Source organism: Dendrobates tinctorius, unplaced genomic scaffold (genome assembly GCF_039654945.1).
Source record: "Dendrobates tinctorius isolate UK_male_01 unplaced genomic scaffold, ASM3965494v1 ptg000022l, whole genome shotgun sequence".
Lineage (NCBI taxonomy): Eukaryota > Metazoa > Chordata > Amphibia > Anura > Dendrobatidae > Dendrobates > Dendrobates tinctorius.
In genome coordinates this window covers 79682322-79695242 of record NW_027361690.1, presented here as the reverse complement: position 1 = coordinate 79695242, position 12921 = coordinate 79682322, and the positions used below count along the sequence as shown (strand labels likewise).

The following is a 12921-nucleotide window of genomic DNA, read 5'->3' as shown; positions in this document are numbered from 1 at the left end:
TATCCCATGATATCTTCCCATGTATCCTCCTCTATCCTTCCCACCTCTTCCTCCCATTTCTCTTTTGCTTTAATGGGAAATCTATTAAGAAAGGTATGTAGCAAGTCCCTGTAAATATTTGAAACTACCCCCTTCGTTCCCCCCTCCGCACATACGTAGTCCACCAGAATATCTCTACATATTTTCATATTAACCTTTTTACTCTGCACCTGATATGCATGTCTCAGCTGTCCATATTGAAACCTGCTATTCTCCCGCAACCCATACCTCCCCCGTCCCCCGCAGTATCTCAAAGGACAATAACCCCCGTTCGTCCTGTATCTGATCCACATATAGTATACCTAGTGATATCCAATTTTTAAATTCCCCCATTTTAACAAATTCAGGCAGTACTTCATTGTTCCAAATTGGGGAGAGATTTGTTAATGCTCCCACTTCTCTTGTCCTTTTAATTGCCTCCCACACTCTATGAATTAGCATCAAAGTAGGATAGGTCCCCCCAGCTTCCCAAACTTCCCTGCCTCCAAACCTTGAACCAATGGGTCCCTTCCCACCAACCAAACCATAATCCTTTGAACCGAACCCAATCCTTTCTCCTCTCTCCATCCTCTTAACTGCTGACCCTGTGCTGCCAAAAAATAAATCCAGGGATTCGGAAGAGCCAATCCCCCCCCATCCTTAGGCCTCTGCATGAGTTCCAGCCTGATTCTTGGCTGTTTTTTCCCCCATACCAGGTCTCGAAATATAGAGTTAATGGTACGAAACCACCTTCTGGGCAGCCACACAGGGGAGTTATGTAACATATATAACAATTGAGGCATAAGAATCATTTTAGCCAGGTTTATCCTACCCACCACAGAGAGACACAACCTACACCACGCCCCTACTTTCTTCCTAAATTTGTCCAGTAATGGGGACAGATTTAAATCAATATAACTCGAAAGAGGAAGGGCCACCCGAACTCCCAGATATTTGAACCGCTGAACCACCGGCAATCTACTACCCTCCAATGTCGTCGGAATCTCCCCGCCCCCCTCATCTACCAGCAAAATATTTGACTTTGCCCAATTGATCTCTAGACCCGAAACTTCCCCAAATGCCCCAAGAATGTTCATCACCCCCTCTAAGGCCTCTCCAGAATTTTCTAAAAATAATAGTATATCATCTGCGTATAAGGCTATTTTCTCCTCTATCCTACCATACCGGAACCCCTTAACCAAAGTCGAGTTCCTGATTGGCTGCGCCAGGGGCTCCACTGCCAACGCAAAAAGCAGCGGCGACAGCGGACACCCCTGCCTAGTCCCCCTATGTAAACCAAAACTTCCAGAAACCTCCCCATTAACTCTCACCCTAGCAGTCGGAGAAAAATACAGCAACTTCACCCATGAAACAAAAATTGGTCCAAAACCAAAAGATCTCAACACTTCCCAAAGATAGCACCATTCAACACTATCAAATGCCTTACGCGCATCCAAGGAGACTACAATTCTATTCCCTTCATTATCCGACGGCACCTGCAAATTCAAGAATAATCTACGTAGATTTATCGCAGTAGACTTATTTGGCATAAAGCCCGACTGATCTGAATGCACTAAACCCTGAACCACACTTGCCAACCGACCGGCCACAACCTTAGCCAAAATCTTAACGTCCGCCGACAACAATGAAACTGGCCTATACGATTCCGCCAATTCCGGGTCCTTTCCTTCCTTTAAAATGACCACTATTATCGCCTCTCTCATGGAGACCGGCAGCTCTCCCACCTTTAACGCCTCCTCAAAAACTTTTTTTAATTTGGCCACCGAGATGTCCATTAAATTCTTATATATCTCAACCGGTAGTCCATCAGCCCCAGGAGCCTTGTTATTAGCCATTGACATAATAGCAGATCTAATCTCCTCCTCTGTTATAGGTTCCTCCAACCTTCCCCTATCATCGTCCCCAATCCTAGGCAGTTTCGCCTTACCCAGGAAACTTTCAATATTCCCCATTATATCTCCCACCCCTGACGTATACAGCTGCTCATAAAAACTTTTAAACTCCCCCAAAATATCCTCTACTTCCGTCAATACAGTCCCCTCTCCCGTTCTTAGTTTGTATACATACCCCGATTCCCTCTGTGCAGCAGCTACCACCGAAAGTAAGTGTCCCACTCTTTCCCCATCCTCAAAAAACTGTACTTTCTGAAAAGCTCTTTTTCTCTCCGCCTTTTTTATATATAGCTTATTAACCGCTTCCTGAGCTTCTTTTAAACTACATTTAGTTATCTCTGATGGGTCCGACACCATATCCCTTTCTGCTCTTTCCAAATCCTCTATGATCTCCTTATCTTCCAACCTAGTCTTGGATTTACATCTAGAAATTTCCCTAAAAAGAATACCCCTCAAAAAAGCTTTCATTGCGTCCCACACCACCCGCCCCTCCACACTCCCCTCATTTAACAGCCAGTACTCTGTGATTTCCTTCTTAATGATATCCATATCAATATGTTCAAGCCACAAGGGGTGCAATTTCCATCCCACTCCCCGTCTATGCCTCCCATCTACCCGTCTAATCAAGAGCTCTATAGGCCTATGGTCTGAAATCACCCTCGGCAGATATTCAATTCCACAAATCATACGTGTCATTAAATCATTTCCCAGTGCCAGGTCAATCCTGGAGAGGGAGCCATAAGTTGCCGAATATCAGGAGTAACAAACCACGCTCTCATTCCTCACCCTCCAGAGGTCCACCATCCCCATCTCCGTCATATAATTCCCAAACTTCGACAGTTTTTTAATACCTTTGCTTGAATCTTTCTTATGTCTATCCCACCCTTCATCCATCACATTATTGACATCTCCAATGATTAACATGGGAAACCCCATAGCCCTTTTATACAATTCAAATATTTCTTGTACCTTTTTCCCGGAATATGGGGGTGGGAAATAAACAGCCGCAAGACACAGTGACTGCCCATAGAGTTTACAGAATAATAGAACATATTGCCCATCCCTATCTATATGGCACTCAATTTCTTCAAAGGGCGTGGACGCCCCTATCAACACCGATACCCCCCTAGCATACGAGGAGTACGTAGAATGGTAAGACCTCCCTATCCACCTTCTTTTTAGCACATCTACTTTTTCTGCAAGCAAATGCGTCTCTTGGAGACAGATGACATCCGGCCCCCGTTTTCTCAAATACTCCATTATTGCCGTTCTACGGTTCCCCTCCAACAGTCCTCTTATATTCCAGCTAACGACTTTAATTGTGTCTCTCACCATGATACCTCCCAAGTACCAATTCCCGACCCCTGAAAATAGGACACTGTTCCCAGCAATTTTGTAAGTCTCATTTCTCGGCAACAATCCCCAACCTTACCCTCCCAACTCCCCCCCCCCCCCCCCCCCCCCATATTCTTTAACACAGTAACCCATAACTAATCCGCTGTTGTCGTTCACCTCTCTTATCAGAGAGTAGGTAGTCCAGCGTCTAGCTACCTCTTCCGTAGTACCTTAATCCGCTGTTACTAAAACACCTCCCCAGCCCCTCCGCATATAAAACAACATTTTGACAATAAGTCCTCCGAAAACCACGATAAATCGTGAACTCAAAGTCCAAAGGCAGCAATATGGCAGCAACTTCTTCACTTCCGGCCTCATCCCTTCACTTCCCTCTTTCTTTATTAGCCGAGAGCTTCTGCTGATTTAAGTCCAGCCACTTAGTGGCGTCTTCTGGTGTTGGAAAAAAATGAACCGTCCCCAGTGCTACAACTCTCAATTTCGCTGGGAAGAGAGTAGAGTACACCAATTTCAAATCTCTGTCTCCTTTTAACCCCTCCATAGCTCATCCTCTGTTTTTGTACCTCAGCCGAATAGTCAGGGTAAATAGAGATCTTCTGGCCATTAATACACATGTCTTCAGCCGTACGCGCACACCTCAATATGGCATCTCTATCTCTATAGTTCAGGATCTTGGCAAGGACCGTACGAGGGGGGGATCCCATCGGAAGGGGTTTCATAGGAACTCGATGAGCCCTTTCCACCACAAACATCTTAGACAGGTTATCACCACCTATCTTGTCCTGGAGCCATTTTTCAATAAATTTTGTAGTGTCATTTCCTTCAGTCTTCTCAGGGATACCCACTAATCTTACATTGTTCCTCCGTGAACGATTCTCCAGATCATCAGTCTTATTAATCAGAGCAGCACATTTTTGCAAACACTGAGTGTGGGCCTTTTGCATTTTAGAGATATGGTCTTCCAACACACTCACTCTCTCCTCCACCTCTCCCACTCTCTTATCCATTTTGCCCATGTCTGCCTTTATTGTAGTAACTTCTGCTATAGTTCCATCCACTCTGTGAGTTAACGTTGTTATCGCAGTTTTGCATGATCTGATCACCTCATAAATGTCCCGCAAAGTGGGCTCCCCTATAACCAGCTCCTCCACATTCTCTTGTTCCACACCATCATTCCCCCTTCCATCTTCTTCCCCCTCCGGCCCCCCCCTGTACCGTATCATCCTCAGAGCCTTCTCCTTGCTCATTCCTCCATTCTCCAGCCTGTTCCTCCTTCTCTTCAGCCATCTCTTGCCGTGCTCCCTCCACCCAGGCATATTTTTCCAGCTTGGCCGCCACTTCTAGCCTCTTTGCATAGGAGGCATTTGCCGCGTCCGCTCTCTCAGCCGCCTCCACGCTGTCGGCGCCATCTTGGGTGCGGATCCCCGCTCCTGCCTTGGCGTCTTGCTGCCTTCTCCTGACCATCTCTGCAGCTCCGCACCTCTTCACCCGTCGGGGCCGACCTCCTGAGTCCCCTCTCAACCGCCCAGAGATTCACCAGCCTCCAGAGGGGTCTTATCGTCAGGATAATTGCCAGTCTCAACGGAGGAGCTCCAGAAGTCGACAGCTCACATCAGGTGCTAGGCCACGCCCCCGTTCAACATCTTTATCAATAATTTAGATGAAGGAATTGAGGGTAAACTGATTAAATTTGCTGATGACACAAAGCTAGGAGGGATAGCTAATACTAGAGAAGAGAGAGGGAGGATTCAAAAAGATATAAATAAACTGGAGCAGTGGGCAGCAACTAACAGAATGGTTTTTAACCGGGAAAAATGCAAAGTACTACATCTGGGCAATAAAAATGAAAAAAGCATATACAGAATGGGAGGAATAGGGCTAAGCAACAGCACATGCAAAAAAGACTTGGGTATACTAATAGATCACAGACTGAATATGAGTCAACAGTGTGATGCAGCAGCAAAAAAGGCAAATGCAATTCTAGGATGTATTAACAGAAGCATACAGTCTAGATCACGTGAAGTCATTATTGCTCTCTACTCCTCTTTGGTCAGACCTCATCTGGAATACTGTGTCTAGTTTTGGGCGCCACATTTTAAAAAAATACATCAACAAACTGGAGCAAGTTCAGAAAAGAGCGACCAGAATGGAGACCGGTCTGCAAACCCTGTCTTATGAGGAAAGGTTGCAGGATTTGGGAATGTTTAGCTTGCAAAAGAAAAGACTGAGAGGAGACTTAATAGCTGTCTACAAATATCTCAAGGGCTGTCCCATTGTAGAAGGTTCATCTTTATTCTCATTTGCACAAGGAAAGACTAGAAGCAATGGGATGAAACTGAATGGGAGGAGACACAGATTAGATATTAGAAAAAACTTTTTCACAGAGTGATCAATGAGTGGAACAGGCTGCCACGAGAGGTGGTGAGTTCACCTTCAATAGAAATCTTCAAACAGAGGCTGGACAGACATCTGTCTGGGATGATTTAGCGATTCCTGCTTTGAGCAGGGGGTTGGACCTGATGGCCCAGAAGATCCCTTCCAACTCTACGATTCTATGATTCCTATGACCTACATGCCCATACAGACAGCTTAGGAGGGTGGATCCTACTGACAGATTCCCTTTACAGCATCTTCTGCTAGTGTCTTGGTGCCTGATACCACAGAACACCTTCAGAGGTCTTAGTCCATTGCCTTGGTGGGCCCATCTGTTTTGACAGCACGAGGTGGTTTTAATGGTGTGGCTGATGGGGGGTGTGTGTGATGTAGACTTACTTGCCTAGCTCTTTTGGTTTAACTGTCCTATCTAGGTTTTTCTGCATCTGGGGGCAAAAGTGTTTTGTATTTCATACCCTATACACAGCTTAAGCAGTCTGATTAGTCATCATGTAATCGCTCGTATGCAATTTATCTATAGCCCTTGCGTCATTGAGAGAAGTAGGCAAGCTAGTTGGCACGTGACTGTAAGTATGGAAATCATGTATGAGTGGTCACGTAATCGCTGGAATCGGCAAGCAGAGCCAAATCCTGACAGTGAGTATGTTACACACTGTTAGACTTTGGCATGCTACAGTCTCTCGAAAATGTGCTGCTCTGGTCTTTCATGACGTCATGAATGCAGCTCACATGAGTGATGCTCCTAGCCATCTAGGCTTAGTTTTTTGGACTGACTACTTCGCTGATCCCAGTGATTGGCTGTTGTATTCACATGAGCTGTAATTGTGATATTATCTCTGCAGCCTGTAAGGAAAGAATAGGGCAGTAGTGGAGGGACAGCACTGGACATGCAGAAGGGTGGTTATAGCTGGAAAAAAAATCTTTTTCAATGGGCCCTACATACAGCAGCAAAAACATTGATTCACAAATATATTTATATACACAGACGAAGGATACATACACAGAAGCGCTGATATACAATCGAGACTCCATGATGATTTTTTACATCCGTGTCTTGTTCCTGCAGACTTCCCTATACTTTGGCCTTCTGCAGCCTGATATGGTGCTCTTAGAAAGAAGGTCACTGAAAGAAATATCTGCCCACACTGTTTACCTGAACGAATAATTGTCCTCGCTGTGCTCTCTGCACAGAATTTCCCCCATACTGTCCTCCTTATGATACATGCCCTCCACATGGTCCTCTCTAATAAAATATTGCCACCACATCATCCTTCTCAAAAACTATGACTACGACACTGTTGCACTTGTTTACTATAACCGGCATATTGTTTGCCCTTGTTGGCTATAACTAACACACTGTCCCCCTCCCAACACTGCCTCCTTTTCTTACTCTGCCCCCTCTTCATACTGTCCGCTCGGTATGCCGCGCTCTCCTCACCGCTCTCTTTATATTGTGAACCCCCCCATCCTCTCTTTCCCCCAGCTCTTTGCAGCGCTTAACTTTCCATTATCACCACCTTCTCTGAAGCAAAACAATGACATCAGTGTGATCAAGTGACCGTATCGCACTGCTTCACGTGGCCTTGACCACGGAGATGCCGGCTGACAGCCGCAAGTACAGTTGAATGCCTAGAGCAGGGGACTCGGGTGGTATTGGTTCTCCCAGCTGGATGTCAGTTCAACAACCTGTTCGGAGAATGGATGAATCCCACTCCCATGGAGTAGCAAAATGCTGACCCTGGGGAACATGGCAGACCGCCACATGATGCGAGAGGCTAATCACTACTAAATATGTTGGTGCTCTCTGGGATTTATTTCTGCTCAATATTTCTACTTTAAATCTTGGGGAAATTTGGTTGTTCTATTAAATCAATACATTTTTTCCTCCAGATTTTGGCATGACCCGAGACATTTATGAGACAGATTATTATCGAAAAGGAGGAAAAGGTCTCCTTCCCGTGCGCTGGATGTCCCCAGAGTCTCTCAAGGATGGTGTCTTCACCACTCACTCTGATGTCTGGTAATTAGTAGTATTGGTGGCGTGATTTCTTTTTTTTTTTTTTAAATTTGTAGCTTGTGTTAATGAGAAATCATGTAATCAGTATTAAAAAAAAAAAATTAAAAATGACTTGGATTGGGACATATACTTGTAGTTTGTTCTTTTTCATGACCTTTCTCTCTTCTTCCTCTCCGATATATGTAGGTCATTTGGGGTAGTGCTATGGGAGATTGCTACTCTGGCCGAACAGCCATACCACGGCATGTCCAATGAGCAGGTTCTCCGATTCGTCATGGAAGGAGGTCTCCTGGAGAAGCCAGACAACTGCCCGGATATGCTGTAGGTCATTCCTTCTTTCTCCTTATTTTCAGCAATCTAGCTGCGTTATTTATGTAGCTATTAAAGGGGTTTTCTAATAGTAAGTAAATAAAACCTAATAACTGTATGCAGAAAAGTTATGCAACTTTTAGGTAGACGGCCTTAAGGGTGGTCAGATGAGATAATTGGTTGCTTGTACAGGAGTTGCTTTTAGTCTGATCTCCTCTTGGCTTTAATAGCATGTTACAGTGTAGTAGATGTCAGGGTGACTGGGGGTTGCAAATGCTGTGCAGCAGCTGCTGTGCTAGAAGACGTCGGAGCTGTTCTGTCACAATGGATTACCCTCTGGAGGCTCCAACTATACGCAAGAAACATTCCATGATGCTTAATCTGCATTGCATGTGTTTGGTGCTGCAAGATTATACAACTTTCCTGCTTACATAACCCATGTTCTTGGCATTTCCCAATCCGAAGGTCACAAAGTAAAAGCAGTCGGCATCCCATATTTCAGGATGTCAGTACGGCCTGACCCTTTAGTTTGCTTGCACTAAAAACTACTGCAAAACCGCATTCTGTGTGTACACACACATACGATAGCGGAAACCAGATGGACCCTGTTATACTATATAGGGTCTTTTCGCATCTGTTATGTAATGGATCTTTCCTCCACATGAATTCAATATCTGTTCATAGAATGAAAAAAAACAAAACATAGGCATTGTAAATCGCGGGTGTGAACAGAGGCAAACTGCAGTACCTCCTCGGGGTGCACAGGAGGCGTATTCTACACCATGGCTTCTGATCCAGAGTAGTCTCTTTGTAGGCAGATGCGTGATTGTCAGTATTTGAGCCCTGGCTGCTTCTACAGATCTCTCTACAGTAAGGGAAGTTTTGTTGGAGCTGATATCTTGGTCTGTGCGGAGACTAAATCAGTATTTCAGCTCCTGTCCTCCCTGACGGGGCATTTTCAGCGATCGCTGGCGATCAGACACTGTGTGAGCCGCCTGCAAAACATGTTTATTTGTTTCTGTGCTGCTGCGATTGAAAGATGAGTATCATGGGACATTACTGAAGGGGCCAGAGACGGGGGCAGCCTTTATAGCTTGTACTTTAGGGGATTCTCGTAAAGCCTGGCTGCACTTTATTCTGCTGCTTATCTTGTTGGTTTTGCGTTATGAATCATAGATTTAATAATCGTGGTGCAGTTGTTGCTGTCTGTGGATATTCAGCTGGAAATATTGGAGCAGATTCCAGCTCTTTTTTAACGCGAACATGGCCATATATTGGTCAGTCTTCCATCTTGGCAGAGTCGGTGCACCTGCATACACGTAACAGTCGGCCGATATCTGCAGGCGAAATCCGACTTTGATTGAAAAGTGCCAATAAAGTTGAAGGGCACAGTTTATCAGCGCTGGCGTTCTGTGGTCTGGCATCGGGATCACAAGCCCTGGGTGTAGTGTAGCAGCTTATGGGTTTCCTAACTAACTAGTCACACTTCATAACAATATGTTATTCCAATATTACTAATGAGCCTTGATCAGAGCGTGGTGCACAGCGCACCGTCTGTCACGGATCCCATTGTATGCCAGCGTAATCCTATCACTGTGAACTTAGTAATGTAGTCACCAAGGAGTAAACGGTAGAAAATGCTATTCTTTTCCTTACAAGGTGGCCATCTCTGGTCACAAATGTGGCACGTGTGCTCTGCTGACGTTGGGGTAGAGGAGATGCAGTGTAATAACTGTGGGGAGGATGAGCGCCCTGGTTGTGATATATCTGGGCCGTCTCATCTCCCATGTACGAGCTCTCTGTAGGCACCTCGGAGGGTGAATGATAGCCATCCTACATATGGGCTGCGTTGTGCTGGAGCGCACATGATTCCTGTCCGCGGTGCTGCTCCTCCTGGAGACTCAGTAAACAAGGTATTAAATCCACACAGGAGGGGAAGAGGGGGATTAAAAAGCCTTCCATTTATGGCAAGAGCTGGAAGCTTGGTCAGTCCGGAATGGCTCCAGGAGCGTCAAGTGACAGGGCTCTGTGCGCACGTCAGACGTCTGGCTTCTCAGCACACACCGGATTCCCCCGCATGGACCCCATGTGAAGGGCCGCAAGGGTACGACAGAGATCCTGTTTTTAAGAGAGACTCGTACTAGAAGAGGCACCCTTCATGGGCACTGTGGTTGACATTCACTGTAGGAATAGCCTAAAGTCAGGCTTTACAGCCTAATATTTGCTACATTAATTAGCATTGCATATGTTTTATTTGCTTCTTCTATAAAGTATCAATTTTTCTATATGTAATGCAGGCAGATGCAAAAGAGAGGACATACCGTAATGTTTTTTTTGTATATTGATTTATTGCTGACTCTAAAGTCCTGCATTGAGTGCTGCACCAAAAGCTGCTTGTGGGAATCCCAACTTTGGAAGAGAAATAAACCCTGCTCCAGCACTCATATTTATCTATTTATGAAGCAGAACTTTGCTAGAATAGTGGCCAGGGGAATCTAACACTTTGATTCACATCTTCATGCCAGCTATACTGTATATCGCTATTACAGGAGCCCCTGTAGTTGTAAAGTTGGATCCTGGACACTGCATGCAGTATGGGTAAAGTTGTGCCCACTGTTCTCCATTGTGTCTCAGCTACCTCGCTTCTTTGACAGCTGTCACCCACCACATGCAAAATACACATTGGTCCCTAATCCGGCGGGTGCACTGACTTCTGCCCTCAGTTGCACAGCACATGCACAAGAACAGCATGAGGCTGGCGAGTATCCCTACTGGGAACCCTGGCGCTCAGTCGTTATCTGTGAGGAAAGCTGGCAGTAAGTTGTCAGTATCCACGCGTCTCTATATGTTTAACGCTGAACAGGACAGGTCCTTCATATAGACTGTCCCCCTGTTCTAGAGCGCCGAAACAAGAAACTGGGGGCACTACCGAACTATTAAGGGTGTCCAACCTTGACCTATAGCAGAGTAAGTGATTAACAAAAGAAATAGGCCACAAAGCAGGGGATCACCCTAGGCAGGAGATAGCAGAAACAATTGTTAAAAACATTAAAAATGGTCAAACATATGACACACAAACACATTGCACAAAGCTCATAATAGAGCATACCACCTACCGCTAAACACTCCACAATGGGAAAATGACCCTAGGTCCATGTAAACAGCATACCAGAGTGTGAAAAAATACACAAAAAAATAGAAATATTTGACCATGCAGAAGGTAGAAAACACTCTCTGTGTAGTAAAGGTGGACAATAAATTCATTACCTGAAAAGAGGGTTAACACTAATACCATAAATCACCACAGATGGAGATATATAACTCATGGAGTGTCTTGTCTGAATGCAATAAAAAAGAATATATTAGAGGCAAACGGTTTAAATCACCCCCTTTAGAAACATATATTGCACTGCTTCAAAAATACACATGAAGCATACAAATAACCCATAGTGTATGGTGGCTTCGCCAAGTGTGGCGATACGTGGCGGGTCTTTCCACTCTGCCTGCTCCACTCTACATGGGTTTTGTATATCGCTAATGTGAACATGTGCTGATCATTGTAGGAGGCTATTTTAGCCTATACCCCTCTCTCCTTATTTCAGGGGCTTAGACCATGTGGGTCAAATATTTCTATTTGAGGGGGTGTATGTTTTCACACTCTGGTATGCTGTTTACATGGACCTAGGGTCCTAGTGTTTAGCGGTAGGTGGTTTGCTCTATTATGAGCCTTGTGCAATGTGTTTTGTGTCATATGTTTGACCATTTTTAATGTTTTTAACATTTTTTTTCTGTTTTTCTGTGTTGAATAAAATTTGAATTGTTTATGCCATCTCCTGCCTAGGGTGATCCCCTGCTTTGTGGCCTATTTCTTTTTCCTTTTGTTAATCACTGTTCTAGAGCGCCATCGCCAGAATGGAGAGTGGTATAAAAAGTATCAATCGATTAACTATGCTTTTTGAAACAAAAAAAAATTCAAACCACATCAGACCTCTCCTAGGAGAGCGAAATGACATACATACAGCATGTGACCGCTAAGACCACTGATTGTCCTCGAAGTGACCACTGCAGTCAGACTAGTGGGAGTGCTGGAGCTTCTGCTCTAGATCAATGGGGATTGGACAGATGATGGAGTTCAGTGATCTCTAACATTTGCTGCCTCTTAAAACAGACACAGATCTAGAAAAAAATAATACAAGTAAACTGGAGATAAAAATGTACCACATTTTATTTTATCCGTTTGCATGATCTATATTCCTGTGGATGTCCTGCAGAGAAAAAAGTGGTTCATTTTCTGCTGATCTATTCCATTCTCGTCTGGTTCAAGAGAGACACTGGAGAGTAGAGATGGGCGGACACCTGGATGTTCGGGTTCGGCCAGTTACAAAAAGTTCTGGTACCAGAACAGTACCCGGACCCCATCACTTGAATGGGGGGGCCCGAACATCCAGCATTTGAAATCATCCCCGCCGGTCAGAGAGCCGCGGTTCCCACGCAGTCAAAAGACAGCGTGAGCAGTCAGCTGTGATAGAAAGTATAAACTTTACCTCTGTTCACTGGTATCAGCTGATGGGACTACTGATCCCATCATCCGACACCTGATGGCCATAATTACTATGAGAGCAGGAGCGGCAGATGGCAGTATTCATCAGCCGCTCCTGCACTGTAAATAAATAATTAAAAAAAAAAAAAAAAACCTGCGTGGGTTCCCCTGTGTTTTTGCTATCCAGCCAGGCAAAACTCACAGCTAGGGGCAGCAACCCTCTGCTGTCAGCTTCAGCAAGGCTAGTTATCAAGAATAGTGTGGTCCCCATGCTGTTTTTTTTTTTTTTTAATTTTCTAAATAAATAATTAGGAAAAAAAAAAACCAGCCTTGCCAAAGCAGACAGCTGGGGGCTGGTATTCTCAGGCTGGTAAGAT

The 12921-nt window shown here is 44.9% G+C and overlaps 1 protein-coding gene across 2 annotated transcripts in view; it reads left to right on the top strand.

The window, feature by feature from the left end:
• IGF1R (insulin like growth factor 1 receptor) overlaps positions 1-12921 on the top strand; it is a 217310-nt gene that overhangs the window by 192635 nt on the left and 11754 nt on the right. For both annotated transcript variants that reach the window (XM_073568776.1, XM_073568775.1), the window contains exons 19-20: positions 7569-7698; positions 7882-8016. In XM_073568776.1, the coding sequence (XP_073424877.1) occupies positions 7569-7698; positions 7882-8016 (265 nt within the window). The remainder of the gene's footprint in view (positions 1-7568; positions 7699-7881; positions 8017-12921) is intronic.